The sequence below is a fragment of the Oryctolagus cuniculus genome, chromosome 14, assembly GCF_964237555.1.
Source record: "Oryctolagus cuniculus chromosome 14, mOryCun1.1, whole genome shotgun sequence".
NCBI lineage: Eukaryota > Metazoa > Chordata > Mammalia > Lagomorpha > Leporidae > Oryctolagus > Oryctolagus cuniculus.
This window is the reverse complement of record NC_091445.1, coordinates 1,343,376-1,355,783: the sequence shown is the minus strand read 5'-3', so window position 1 is coordinate 1,355,783 and position 12,408 is coordinate 1,343,376. Positions and strand designations below refer to the sequence as shown.

The 12,408-nt window shown below is 53.1% G+C and overlaps 1 protein-coding gene across 1 annotated transcript in view; it reads right to left on the bottom strand.

Annotated features, from left to right (window-relative positions):
- AGGF1 (angiogenic factor with G-patch and FHA domains 1) overlaps window positions 1–12,408 on the bottom strand; it is a 25,513-nt gene extending 13,105 nt beyond the window's left edge. Inside the window, exons 1-5 of the mRNA XM_051838699.2 lie at window positions 11,854–12,408; window positions 10,399–10,501; window positions 8,610–8,797; window positions 5,938–6,102; window positions 3,265–3,453 (exon numbers count right to left, since the gene is read on the bottom strand). Coding sequence (XP_051694659.2) covers window positions 3,265–3,453; window positions 5,938–6,102; window positions 8,610–8,797; window positions 10,399–10,501; window positions 11,854–12,087 — 879 coding nt within the window. The 5' untranslated portion in view covers window positions 12,088–12,408. The remainder of the gene's footprint in view (window positions 1–3,264; window positions 3,454–5,937; window positions 6,103–8,609; window positions 8,798–10,398; window positions 10,502–11,853) is intronic.

Sequence of the window (12,408 nt, the reverse complement as noted above, 5' to 3'; positions counted from 1 at the left end):
ACCTCTCTCTCTGTCTCTCTCTCACTGTCCACTCTGTCAAAAAACAAAACAAAACAAAAACACACATATTTACAGTAGCATGAACTCTGTTTGGAGATGGCTACCCAGTCACAGTGTGGTAAATGAACCACTTACATTTCCCAGCAACGCACTCATCAAGAACAAGAAAAACCACAAGGACAATCCCCAGTCAATACAGATTTTCACAAAAGCAGATTCTCATCTTGTGTATTTTATTGTCATCATTATTCTTGGGCAACACGCGCAGCACGAAGTGTGACCGTCAGCGGTGCTCCTCACCTAAGCTACCTGCAGTGCGGAATGTCAGAGTGTTAGGTAAGAAGGCTGCTCTCAAACAGGCACTGAGGCCTGGGGAGGCGACCTCCCAAAGGCTCATGGCAACACATGCTTCCTGTCACCTAAATTTTTCAACGCACTTTTTGAGGCACTCATAGACATACTTCACATTATTTCAAAAATATTCTTACTTCTTACTTATTTTCATTTTCTTGAAAAGGCAGAGAGTTAGAAATAAACAAAGATCCTCCATGCACTGCTCCACCCCCCAGCTGCCTGCTACAGCCAGGGCTGGGCAAGGCCTCCCATGTGGCTAACAGGGGCCTGCTGCCTCCCTGCAGGAAGCTGGCATAGGACGTGGGCAGGCTGGATTCAGGCACCTCGACGGGGGACGCAGGCATCCAGGGCAGCATCTCGGCTCTGTGCTGACACCCTGCGTTCAAGTCCCACTCGTCTCCTCAGCCTCCTGCCCTCCTTCACAGTCATCACCTCTAAACGCAAGCCTCACGCGCCCTAAAAACAACGAGGAGGAAGCTTCAACAGCCTCGCCCGGCTCGCAGCCAGGAGATTCCGGTCAGAACCTCGCCAACTCTCGCAATGCACGCAGGGTGAAGCCTCTGACCTAGAGCTCGCGTATTCTCGTGGTTGTGGGAGCCAGAGAGGACCCACTGGCACAGCACGCATTTCAACCCGATTCCTAGGGAACAGCCGTGAGCTCCCACACCCCCTACCCGCAGGGGAGAGGCACTTTCACGGCCTCGCCTTTAAACAGTTTGCCCACTAAGAAGGCACGAGTCACTGAATGAGGTCCTCAAACAAAAGAAACCACTCTTCCTATATAGCTGTATACTCTAGACACACACTACCAACGAAGAATGCAAATAAGCAAGTCTAACAGAGAACAGCAAATGAATATGGCCGAATCCTAACTGTATGTGAACTTTAGAATTCCGTATGTAATCATTTTTCTCTCATTAAAAAGCGAATGACATGAGACAGAATTTCAAAGGCAAAGCATCCAGCAGGAGCCACCAGCTGCTCTGCTAGGAGCAGAAGCCAGGGCACACGAGTTTCTACATGGTCCTTAACATCACATCTCAGAGGTTCTCCAACCCCTCAGTCTAACCACCACCTGAAGCCCTCACAGTACCTTCTCTACTCAGCGCACCATCGCTTCCTTACTCAGTACCTTGCAGGCCATCTTAAATGCTTTTCTCTTTGTTCTTACAAATATAAAGCTACTTCAAAAAGTTAGTGGGGGCCAGAGCTGTGGCATAGTGGGTAATACCAACGCCTGCAGTGTCGGATCCCATATGGGCGCAGGTTCACATCCCAGCCGCTCCACTTCCGATCCAGCTCCCTGCTGTGGCCTGGGAAGGCAGTGGAATGGCTCAAGTCCTTGGGCCCCTGCACCGGCGTGGGAGACCCGGAAGAGGCTCCTGGCTCCTGATCGGCTCAGCTCTGGCCGTTGTAGCCAACTGAGGAGTAAACCAATGGATGAAGGACCTCTCTCTGTCTCTGCCTCTCCTTCTCTCTGTGTAACTGATTTTCAAGCAAATAAATCTTAAAAAAAAAAAAAAAAAAAAAGTTTGTGGAAAAATGGAATTAAACATCAAGTTTATTTTGATGTAAATTAATTTTGAAGTTCAATGGATGCATAGCTTTTTCATAATATGCATTTTCCACGCACTTCCTGAGGACTCTTCATTTTGCTATAGAATTATGCAGAGGGATTTTTCTTTCACTTAAATTTTTAAAATAAATTACTAGAAACAAGATTTTCTAATAAAGAATAAGAACATTTTTATGGCTACTATATACACAAACACTGTTTTTTTTTTTGTTTTTTTTTTGTTTTTTTTGTTTTTTTTTTTGACAGGCAGAGTGGACAGTGAGAGACAGAGAGAAAGGTCTTCCTTTTGCTGTTGGTTCACCCTCCAACGGCCACCACGGCTGGCGCGCTGCGGCTGGCGCACCGTGCTGATCCGAAGGCAGGAGCCAGGTGCTTCTCCTGGTCTCCCATGGGGTGCAGGGCCCGAGCACTTGGGCCATCCTCCACTGCACTCCCTGGCCACAGCAGAGAGCTGGCCTGGAAAAGGGGCAACCGGGACAGAATCCGGCGCCCCGACCGGGACTAGAACCCGGTGTGCCGGCGCCGCAAGGCGGAGGATTAGCCTAGTGAGCCGCGGCGCCGGCACAAACACTGGTTTTCAATCCCAGCATGTACCTCCCTCCACTTGCCAGCCTGGATATTCAATGTTTGCTAATGAAAGCCCTACAGGAGATTCAGAACACTGAACCTGACATCTGACAAACTGTTCTTTGCAATTTTTTTTTTTTTAATTTTTGACAGGCAGAGTTACAGTGAGAGCGAAAGAGAGACAGAGACAGAGACAGAAAGTTCTTCCTTCTGTTGGCTCACTCCCCAAAGGGCCGCCACGGCCGGCGCTGAGCCAATCCAAAGCCAGGAGCCAGGTGCTTCCTCCTGGTCTCCCATGGGGTGCAGGGCCCAAGGACTTGGGCCATCCTCCACTGCCTTCCCGGGCCACAGCAGAGAGCTGGACTGGAAGAGGAGCAACTGGGACTAGAACCCTGCACCCATATGGGATGCCGGCGCCACAGGCGGAGTATTAACCCACTGCGCGACGGCGCCGGCCCCCAAACTGTTCTTGAAGACAGTGTTCGCATCAAGTTACCAACCAGGGTCTGAATGCCCCCTCCCAATTATGCAGAATCCATACCTGCCCTCCATCTATCTTCCAAATCTGAGAAATGTTCTCCACTCCTAGTCACGGAGAACTGAGAAAAGCCCACATTTGTTCCATCTCAACTCTCCCCAGTTGTTGGATTGAAGCATCTGAGTGTTTATGCTTGACATACAGAGTAAAGGAATTATTTTCATATGAAAATATTGGCTTATGTCTGTCATCAGCATTATGGAAACTTCTAAAATCATGAAGACATTACCTTTTCTTCTGTTGTTGTAGAGCTATCTGGATCCTTTCTTTTCTTCTTTAATTTTTTATCCTTACTCTGTCTTGTGGCAGGAGTCTGGTAAGGCTGCAGATCCACCCGAGAATGAAACTGATAGCGCCCGCTGTCCACGTCGCAGTAGTAATAGATGCCAGTGGAGGGGTCGTAGTATAGCTGGTTTTCCTTTCAAAGTCAAACGCATAAACTTAGTCACACAGGTCGAAATGCAACAGAAAAATTCAAATGGCCAAACAGAGTAAATTTACTTCTTTGATTCACTATGATATTTTTGGAAGACAATGAATTAAAGGCAACAGAATGGGAAACGTTTACAATCTTCCAAAACACGGCGCCATTTAATATCTATTCTAATTTTTCTAGAGTGAAAAGGAATCATATAAATATTAAATGGAACCACACGAAAGTGCCAATATTTGACTTTTTTTTACTGTTAAGGGACAGTGTTTCATATGGCTCACTTTAATAATATTTGACTTTTTTACTGTTAAGGGACAGGGTTTCGTATGGCTCACTTTAATACATTCAGAGAAAATGTTAACAAGAAAACCCTCTGAAGGCACGCATCAGAAAACGCTGATCGGATAAAAGCAATTCTAGACTTAGCACCCTTAACGACTGCACAGTAATGGCCTGGTATTATAAAGCCCCAAGCCCCACTCTGTCATAAAACATGATTTCCCTTTTAATGTTCATTACTTAGAGACACTGACAAAAAAATCTGAAGATAAATTTAAGCTCATAAATACCATGACACAACATACTGTAAGCAGAAATAGATAATTTGCTTCACTAAATTAAGTAAATAACACAGAGTAACTATACCAAAGAATTTTGGCAAATTACGGATAAAAAACTAAAAGAAGGGGCCAGTGCTGTGGTGTAGTAGGCTGAGCCTCCGCCTGGGGAGCTGGCACCTTCATGTGGGCACCGGTTAGTGTTCCGGCTGCTCCTCCTCCGACCCAGCTCTGCTGTGGCCTGGGAAAGCAGTGGAAGATGGTCCAAGTGCTCGGGCCCTGCACCCGCGTGGGAGACCCGGAAGAAGCTCCTGGATTCGGACTGGCCCATCTCCAGCCCTTGTGGCCACCTGGAGAGTGAACCAGTGGATGGAAGACCTTTCTGTCTGTTAACTCTACCTCTTAACCTTGTTAACTTTACCTCTACTTCAAAAAAAATAAATAAATAAACAAACCTAGAAAGCAAAAGTTGTGCAATCATTTGCATTTAGAAATGCTGGATGGCATTCTCTAACGGAGATTTAATGGAACACCTCTAATCTGGTGACATCACACATTCACGCAGCCCAGACCAGGAAACATTTTAGTGTACACAGACTGAGCACCTTTTCCAACTGTGGACGGCACTGCAATCTGTCATCTTTAATCCATGCATTTTGCAGAATTCTCATCTTCTTTCCTCCAAGAAACTGAATCAGAGTTTTATTTATTTATTTATTGTTTACTTGAGAGGCAGAGGACCAGAAAGAGCTCCTTTCCGCTGACGGCTGGGCTATGCTGGGGCTGAAGCCAGGAGTGGGGACAGGAACCCAACCGCCTGAGCTCACTGCTGCTTCCCTGGGACTCAAACCCAGGCCCTGTGATGTGGGACACGGCTATCTTAACCCCCAGGCTTCAGCCTGCTCCTCCGAATCAAAGGTTTTTATCTTTACTACTATAGCTTAAACCTTTAAAACCTCTTATTGGGACAAAATACAAACATTTTCAAAACCTAAGAGGAATTCTACTTAGTTAACATATAAGAAAACAAGCACAATAAAAATGGCAAAATAATTCAGTCTGCAACTGACTTAGAATGTAACCTGACGTTTACGTCAGGAGAGACACCCACGTCTACTCGTCTACTGGGAAAGGGTGTTCTCCTAGCAGCCTGCAGCAGCCACTCCTCTGGGCAAGCTCGTGATAAGCCTCTGCTGAACTCAGATGCCTGGCCCGGCCCTGCATACCGAGAGCCAGCCGCGGTACCGGTAACGAGAAGGCCGACCACCCGTTCACCTCTCAGCTCGGCGTTCTGTAACTCCTCAGGAGACCAGGGATACGCCGGGATCCCCATATGGCGAGGAAGTTCCATCGCCACTGCCAGAGTCCCGGATGCGACTCCCATGGCCGCACCGCCGTACTGTCAGCCAGGGACTTTATTTTCTGGTCCTCTGCCAGTGTCCACTATCAATCAAATCTTCAGAAGTAAAATGTCTAAGAAGCCACAGACGATAAAACACTGACAAATAAACATGCTACTAAGAACTCAACAAAAGTCTCCGCCGTGGCCTGAACTGAAATTCATAAGTATTTCAGACAGTTTTTAAAAATCTCACCCAAGCCTAGAATCAACGATCTTACATCCTTATGAATTCCATATTCAAGTGCGTTCCTTGCACATTTTATGATGACGTAGGTAATTATCTGCTTTCCTAAGTGAAGTCTCAGTGTTTCAGCGCATTTCCCTACATGGGAACGTTAATCTACAATGACCAATGACAGCCTGATTTAAAAGCCTGGAGGTGCAGTACCGTAAGCCACTTTCTACCTTCTGCCAACAGCCAGGACTCAAACAACGACTGAACACAGCTGCTCATCTTCTTCCCGCAGCCAGGCGCGCGACCACACAGTGCTCAGAGTCTGACACACTTACGGAGTCGTAATAGAAACCAGTGCTGTGGTCAAAGTAGAGCCCAGTGCTCTCGTCGTAGCTGAAGCCCGTCTGCGACACGGCAGCCTCCGCGGCGGCTCTCAGACTCTCGGCCAGCGACGAACCTCCCGAGGGCGCCCCTTCAGCTGCTGACGCAGACGCCGGCCCCTAGGAGAGACACTGTCAGGTCAAATGAGACGAGCTTCTGCGCTCCCACTCAAAGTCAGCAGACCCAGGACGGCAAATCCACTTCGAACTGCAGGGCACGACTGCGGCTTCCACAGTGGGAACACCGCAGGAAGCCTCTCTGAATCCCTTTGGAGAACATTTACTAGTGTGTCCGTGAATCAGACTGACCCCGTTTTGCAGACTAAAAGTGAGGACAATTACTCAAGAATAAATAAATTAAGCAATACACACACACACACACACACACACACACACACACACAGAAGCTTGAAACATCCTGTAAGACAAACGCTCTAGATTCTTCAGCAGTTGCATCTTGGTGGGAAAGAGAATTACAAAGAAATTCAAGGGGGCAGGCGCTGTGATGCAGCGGGTTAAGCCGCTACTTGGGATGCCAGCATCCCCTACCAGAGGGCCAGTCTGAGTCCCCAGCTACGATGCTTCCGACCAGCTGCCTGCTAACACAGCTGGGACGACAGCGGATGACATCTGAGGCACCAGAGGCGCTGCCACCCACACGGGAGACGCAGGCAGTTCCTGACTCAGGGCTTTGGCCTGGCCCAGCCCTGGCTATTGTGGGCACTGGCGGAGTGAACCAGCAGATGGAAGATCTTACTCCCTCTTGATCTGTCACTCTGCCCTTCAAATAAATAAACCTTGAAAAATAAAGACAGATGGAGGAGAAAGCGACAGAGTAAATGAGATGAAGGAATTTCACAAAGTTTATGGATAATCAAATTAAATGACATTTTTGGTGCAGAAGTACATGCACACGGGTTGGTACTGCGGCGTAGCAGGTTAAGCATCTAAGTACTTGGGCCCTGTACCCACACGGAAGACCCAGAGAAGCTTCTGGCTTTGGATCAGTAAAACTCCAGCCACTGTGGCCATTTGGGGAGTGAACGGCGAAGGAAATGTCTCTTCCTCTTTCCTTCTATGTATTTCTGCCTTTCATTTAAATAAATACATTTTTAATGAAGTTTTTTTTTAAAAATTTTTTGTATTTGAAAGGCAGAGTTACAGACAGAGAAAGAGGGAGTCATCTTCCATCTGCTGGTTCATTCCCCAAATGGCCACAACAGCTGGGCTGGACCACAGTGAAGCCAGGAGCTTCTTCTGGGTCTCCCACATGGAAGGAGGGGCCCAAGCAATGGGTCGTCTTCCACTGCCTTTCCCAGGTCATTAGCAGGGAGCTGGATCAGAAGTGGAGCAGCTGGGCCTGCCAGAGTGGCAGGCAGCAGCTTAACCGGCTACACCACAGCGTGAGCCCCGTTAATGAATTCTTTTAAGATCCCTCAGGTGCATGGATTTCAAAATTTTTTACACCAAAATAAAATTCTTTTAGTTCCACTTTCCACAAACTTTTTGAAGTACCTTCATATATTATACACAGTGGGTTTCTAATTCACATGAATTATAAAAATAAGTTTATAAGACATTCAGGGAAATTAGAATAGTAACAGGATACCTGATATAAAAAATTTGAAATATTTATTTATTTGAAAGGCAGAGTTAGAGCAGAGAGAAAGAGAGAGAGATCTTCCATCTGCTGGTTCACTTCCCAAATGTTCACAATGATTGGGGCTGGACCAGGCCAAAGCCAAGAGCCTGCGACTTCACCCAGGTCTCCCATGTGGGTGGCAGGGGCCAAACACTTGGGTCATCTTTTGACGCTTTCCCAGGCACATTCAGCGGTAAGCTGGGTAGAGGTGGAGCAGACTGGACTGGAACCGGCACCCATTCGGGATGCCAGTGTCATTGCAAGTGGTGGTTTAGCCTGCTGTGCCACAACACCAACACCACATTAAAACTCCTTAGGTGTGGCCGGCGCCACAGCTCACTAGGCTAATCCTCCGCCTAGCGGCGCCGGCACACCAGGTTCTAGTCCCAGTCAGGGCGCCGGATTCTGTCCCGGTTGCCCCTCTTCCAGGCCAGCTCTCTGCTGTGGCCAGGGAGTGCAGTGGAGGATGGCCCAGGTGCTTGGGCCCTGCACCCCATGGGAGACCAGGAGAAGCACCTGGCTCCTGGCTCCTGCCATCGGATCAGCGCGGTGCGCCGGCCGCAGCGCGCAGGCCACGGCGGCCATTGGAGGGTGAACCAACGGCAAAGGAAGACCTTTCTCTCTGTCTCTCTCTCTCACTGTCCACTCTGCCTGTCAAAAAAAAAAAAAAAAAAAACTCCTTAGGTGTGACACTGATGTTGTGGCTGTTAGCCAAGGCTATTGGGTGGAGTCCAAGATACACTGTCAGACTGTTCCACTTTATGCAGACCATAAAAATTGAGAACATGATGTAACGGGAAAGCAATTACACATAAACAGGCTTTAATTTTTCAGGAACTGCGATATCGCTGCATAACTACACATCAGAACAGTTACCACTCCTCGTGTGCAGTGCCGAGCAGAGACGTGTTTTCTCACACTCACACTCACAGTACGAGGAGGCCAGCTCTCGAGCGCGACCGTCCCGGGCTGCGCACTGCGTTACCTCCGTGTCCGGGGCGAGGTGGTGCCCAGAGGCGCACTCAGCGGGGTCGGCGTAAGCAGCACGCTCTGGCTGTGACTGGTCTGCGGAAGTCAGAGCTGGAGCTTCAGCACGCTGGCACTGCTGAGCCGCGAGTTCCGTGACTTGACTGGGAAGACTGTCATCGTTATAATATGTCTGGTAATAATAATCTGCAGCAAAACAAGCCAAGCGGCGGATTAGGACGGTGCGCATAAAAAGGTCTCCATTCCACAACACTGGCACTGATGACACACACTGTCCACGATTTCTACAGTCTACACATTTGAAAGGGAAGAACTGGCGGTGCAGACTAACCCAGGGACGGACGCATCCGATTCTAACGTCCCCATTCACACCCACCTGTCACGCCGAAGAGGGAAAAAACACAGCACTTCTGGATTCCCCACACTAGCAGGAAGCAAATGGGCAAGAGCAACGCTTAACTTCTCGCCTCATACCCCATACTGCTGCTTATCAGTGACAGCAAAACAAAGCCAAGGTATTAGTGGCTGATTTTCTGGCAATCTGCTCACGAGGCTGACTCCCAAAGAATTTCTATCACACAGATACATAAGATAGTATTACTGCTGTCTGTGGAAATTCAGCTACATTGCTAAGTGATATGCATCTGAGTAAAACAAGACAGCGCTTAATGGGAAGATGACTACTTCTTGTAATCCACAACATTAAAACCCAGCAGCTCACTGGTCTTCCTCACAATTTAACGCCACTGCGAGGCCACGGTGGAGAGCTCACTGTTCAACAAGGGCCTAAGAGACTGTCACTGGACACGTGCCTCAGTGGACGCCCCAACAAGATAACACAGCCCTGTGGTCACAAGGCGGATACACAAGGACGTAGGTGACGCACAGCGAGGCAGAATCCCATAGCAAGCGTGCCAATGAGAACAAATCAGCCACGCCACGATGAGTGTGGCACTAAGGACACATGACCCACGCCAGTGAGAGTGCCAGTGAGCACACGTGAGACACATAGGGAGTGTGCCAGTGAGCACACGTGAGACCCATCAGGGAGTGTGCCAGTGAGCACACATGAGACCCATCAGGGAGTGTGCCAGTGAGCACACGTGAGACCCATCAGGGAGTGTGCCAGTGAGCACATGTGAGACACATAGGGAGTGTGCCAGTGAGCACACGTGACCCACGCCAGTGAGTGCCAGTGAGCACACGTGAGACACATCAGGGAGTGTGCCAGTGAGCACTTTGAGCCACGCCAGTGACAGTGCCAGTGAGGACAGGTGAGACACACAGGGAGTGTGCCAGTGAGCACACGTGAGACACATAGGGAGTGTGCCAGTGAGCACATGTGACCCACGCCAGTGAGAACACATGACCCACACCAGTGAGTGTGCCAGTGAGAACACATGACCCACACTAGTGAGTGTGTCAGTGAGCACACGTGAGACGCATCAGGGAGTGTGCCAGTGAGCACACGTGAGCCACGCCACAGGGAGTGTGGCCCTGAGCACACATCAGCCACGCCACAGGGAGTGTGGCCCTGAGCACACGTGAGCCACGCCACAGGGAGTGTGGCCCTGAGCACACATCAGCCACGCCACGGTGAGTGTGGCCCTGAGCACACGTGAGCCCCGGCCCAGGAGCTGCAGGAACAGAATGTATTTCTACTTTTCCCACAAGAACAGACTGCCGTGCAGACGCCACATCGCAGGGAGAGAAGTCGGCGCTCCACCGCCCGCTGTGCCCGCTGCGCCCCGCTGCGCCGACGGGCCGTGGAGAGCAGGAAGGGGTACCTGAGCGCGCCCAGGGAGCGCCGTCCTCGGTCTGCACCTCCACGTCAGCCTTCCCGCTGGCTCTGCTCCTCGCGCAGTGCAGCACCTTCCTGAGCTCCTCCACCTGAGAGAGAACAAGGCGTCAGGGCGCAGCACCGCCACCCCGCCCGGATGCGCCACTTTCCTGACACTGCAAGAGGTCACGTCTTTTTTAGAGAAGTGCTAAGAACAGCTGGCTTCCTATTCAGAAAAAACTAAAGATGGCATAACTTACTTCCTGTAACATTTACATGTAATCTGCATCGATCTTCTTAAGCTCTCTTGTTAAATGTCCGAAACCAAACCGGAAGAAATTAGGTAACAGGACTTCGCGGGCGGGATTCTTTATTTCTAACAAGAAAGTTTCAATGATAGTATTTCACAAGGTCACTAGTTCTCCTGAAACAGGAATTTCTGTTTGCAAGTGTCGTGACTATCAGTGTAGGAAGCAGCTCCAGCCGCTTCACTCGGGCTCCGGCAGGGCGCTCCCCAGACCGAGCCGAAGCCCCGGCGCTCAGCGAGCTAGAGAGCACGCGGGTTCGGGGCGGCTTCACAGACTCGGCCGGGACCAGAAAAAAATGAAGCAAAAGTTCCACCGCCACCAGGACGCCCGCCCGGAGAGGCGAGCAGGGTGGCGACTCGGGCGCCCTCCGCCCCAGCACGCCGCCCCCGCCCCCGCCCCCGGACACCCCCCGACGACCCCCAGCACGCCGTCCCCGCCCTCAGCACGCCGTCCCCGCCCTCAGCACGCCGCCCCCGCCCCCAGCACTGTCCCCGCCCCCAGGACGCCCCCCGACCCTGGAGCACACCGCCCCCGCCCCCAGCACGCCGCCTCCGCCCCAGCACACTGTCCCCGCCCCCAGGACGCCCCCCGACCCTGGAGCACACCGCCCCCGCCCCCAGCACACCGTCCCCGCCCCAGCACGCAGTCCCCGCCCCCGGAGCACGTCGTCCCCGCCCTCAGCACGCCGTCCCCGCCCCAGCACACTGTCCCCGCCCCAGCACACTGTCCCCGCCCCCAGCACACCGTCCCCGCCCCCAGGACGCCCCCCGACCCTGGAGCACGCCGCCCCCGCCCCCAGGACACCGTCCCCGCGCCCAGCACACTGTCCCCGCCCCCAGCACGCCGTCCCCGCCCCCAGCACGCCGTCCCCGCCCCCAGCACACTGTCCCCGCCCCCAGCACGCCGTCCCTGCCCCAGCACACCGCCCCCAGGACACTGTCCCCGCCCCAGCACGCCGTCCCCGCCCCCGGACACCCCCCGACGACCCCCAGCACGCCGTCCCCGCCCCCAGCACGCCGTCCCCGCCCCCAGCACGCCGTCCCCGCCCCAGCACACTGTCCCCGCCCCCAGCACGCCGTCCCCGCCCCCAGCACGCCGTCCCCGCCCCCAGCACACTGTCCCCGCCCCCAGCACGCCCCCGCCCCGCCGTGCACCTGCGCGCGGAGCTCCTGGTTGCTGGTCTCGGCGCTCTGGTACAGCCGCTCCGTGTGGTGCAGCAGCCGCTCCACCTCCCGCACCTGCCGCCGGCAGCTCCGCAGCTCGCGCTCCAGCTTCTCCACCTTCCGCCGCAGCTGCGCCAGCTCGGGCTCGGGCGAGGCCTCGGGCTCGGGCTCCGGCTCGGGCGAGGCGGGCGGCGGCGGCGAGGGCGACGGCGCCTCCGCCGCCATGGGCGCGACGGGCGGCGCTCAGGCCCGGGCCGGCGCCGGCGGGCCCAGGGGCCACGGGAGTGCGCGGGCGGCGGAGGGCGGCCTCGGCCCCGGCCGGACGCGCCGGGCCCCGGCCATGACGCGCGGACGCTCGCGGCCTGCGGCCGAACGGGGCGGCGGACGGCCCCTGTGCGATCTAGGCGGACCGGGACCCTGTACCGGAGACCCCGCGCCCCGGTCAGGGAGACGCGGGAGGAACGCGGGCGACGGAAGCGGCCGGAGAGCCCGAGCCCAGGCGCGCCGCGGCCGTCAGGCTCCGAGCCGGAAACGAAGCTCGGGGCG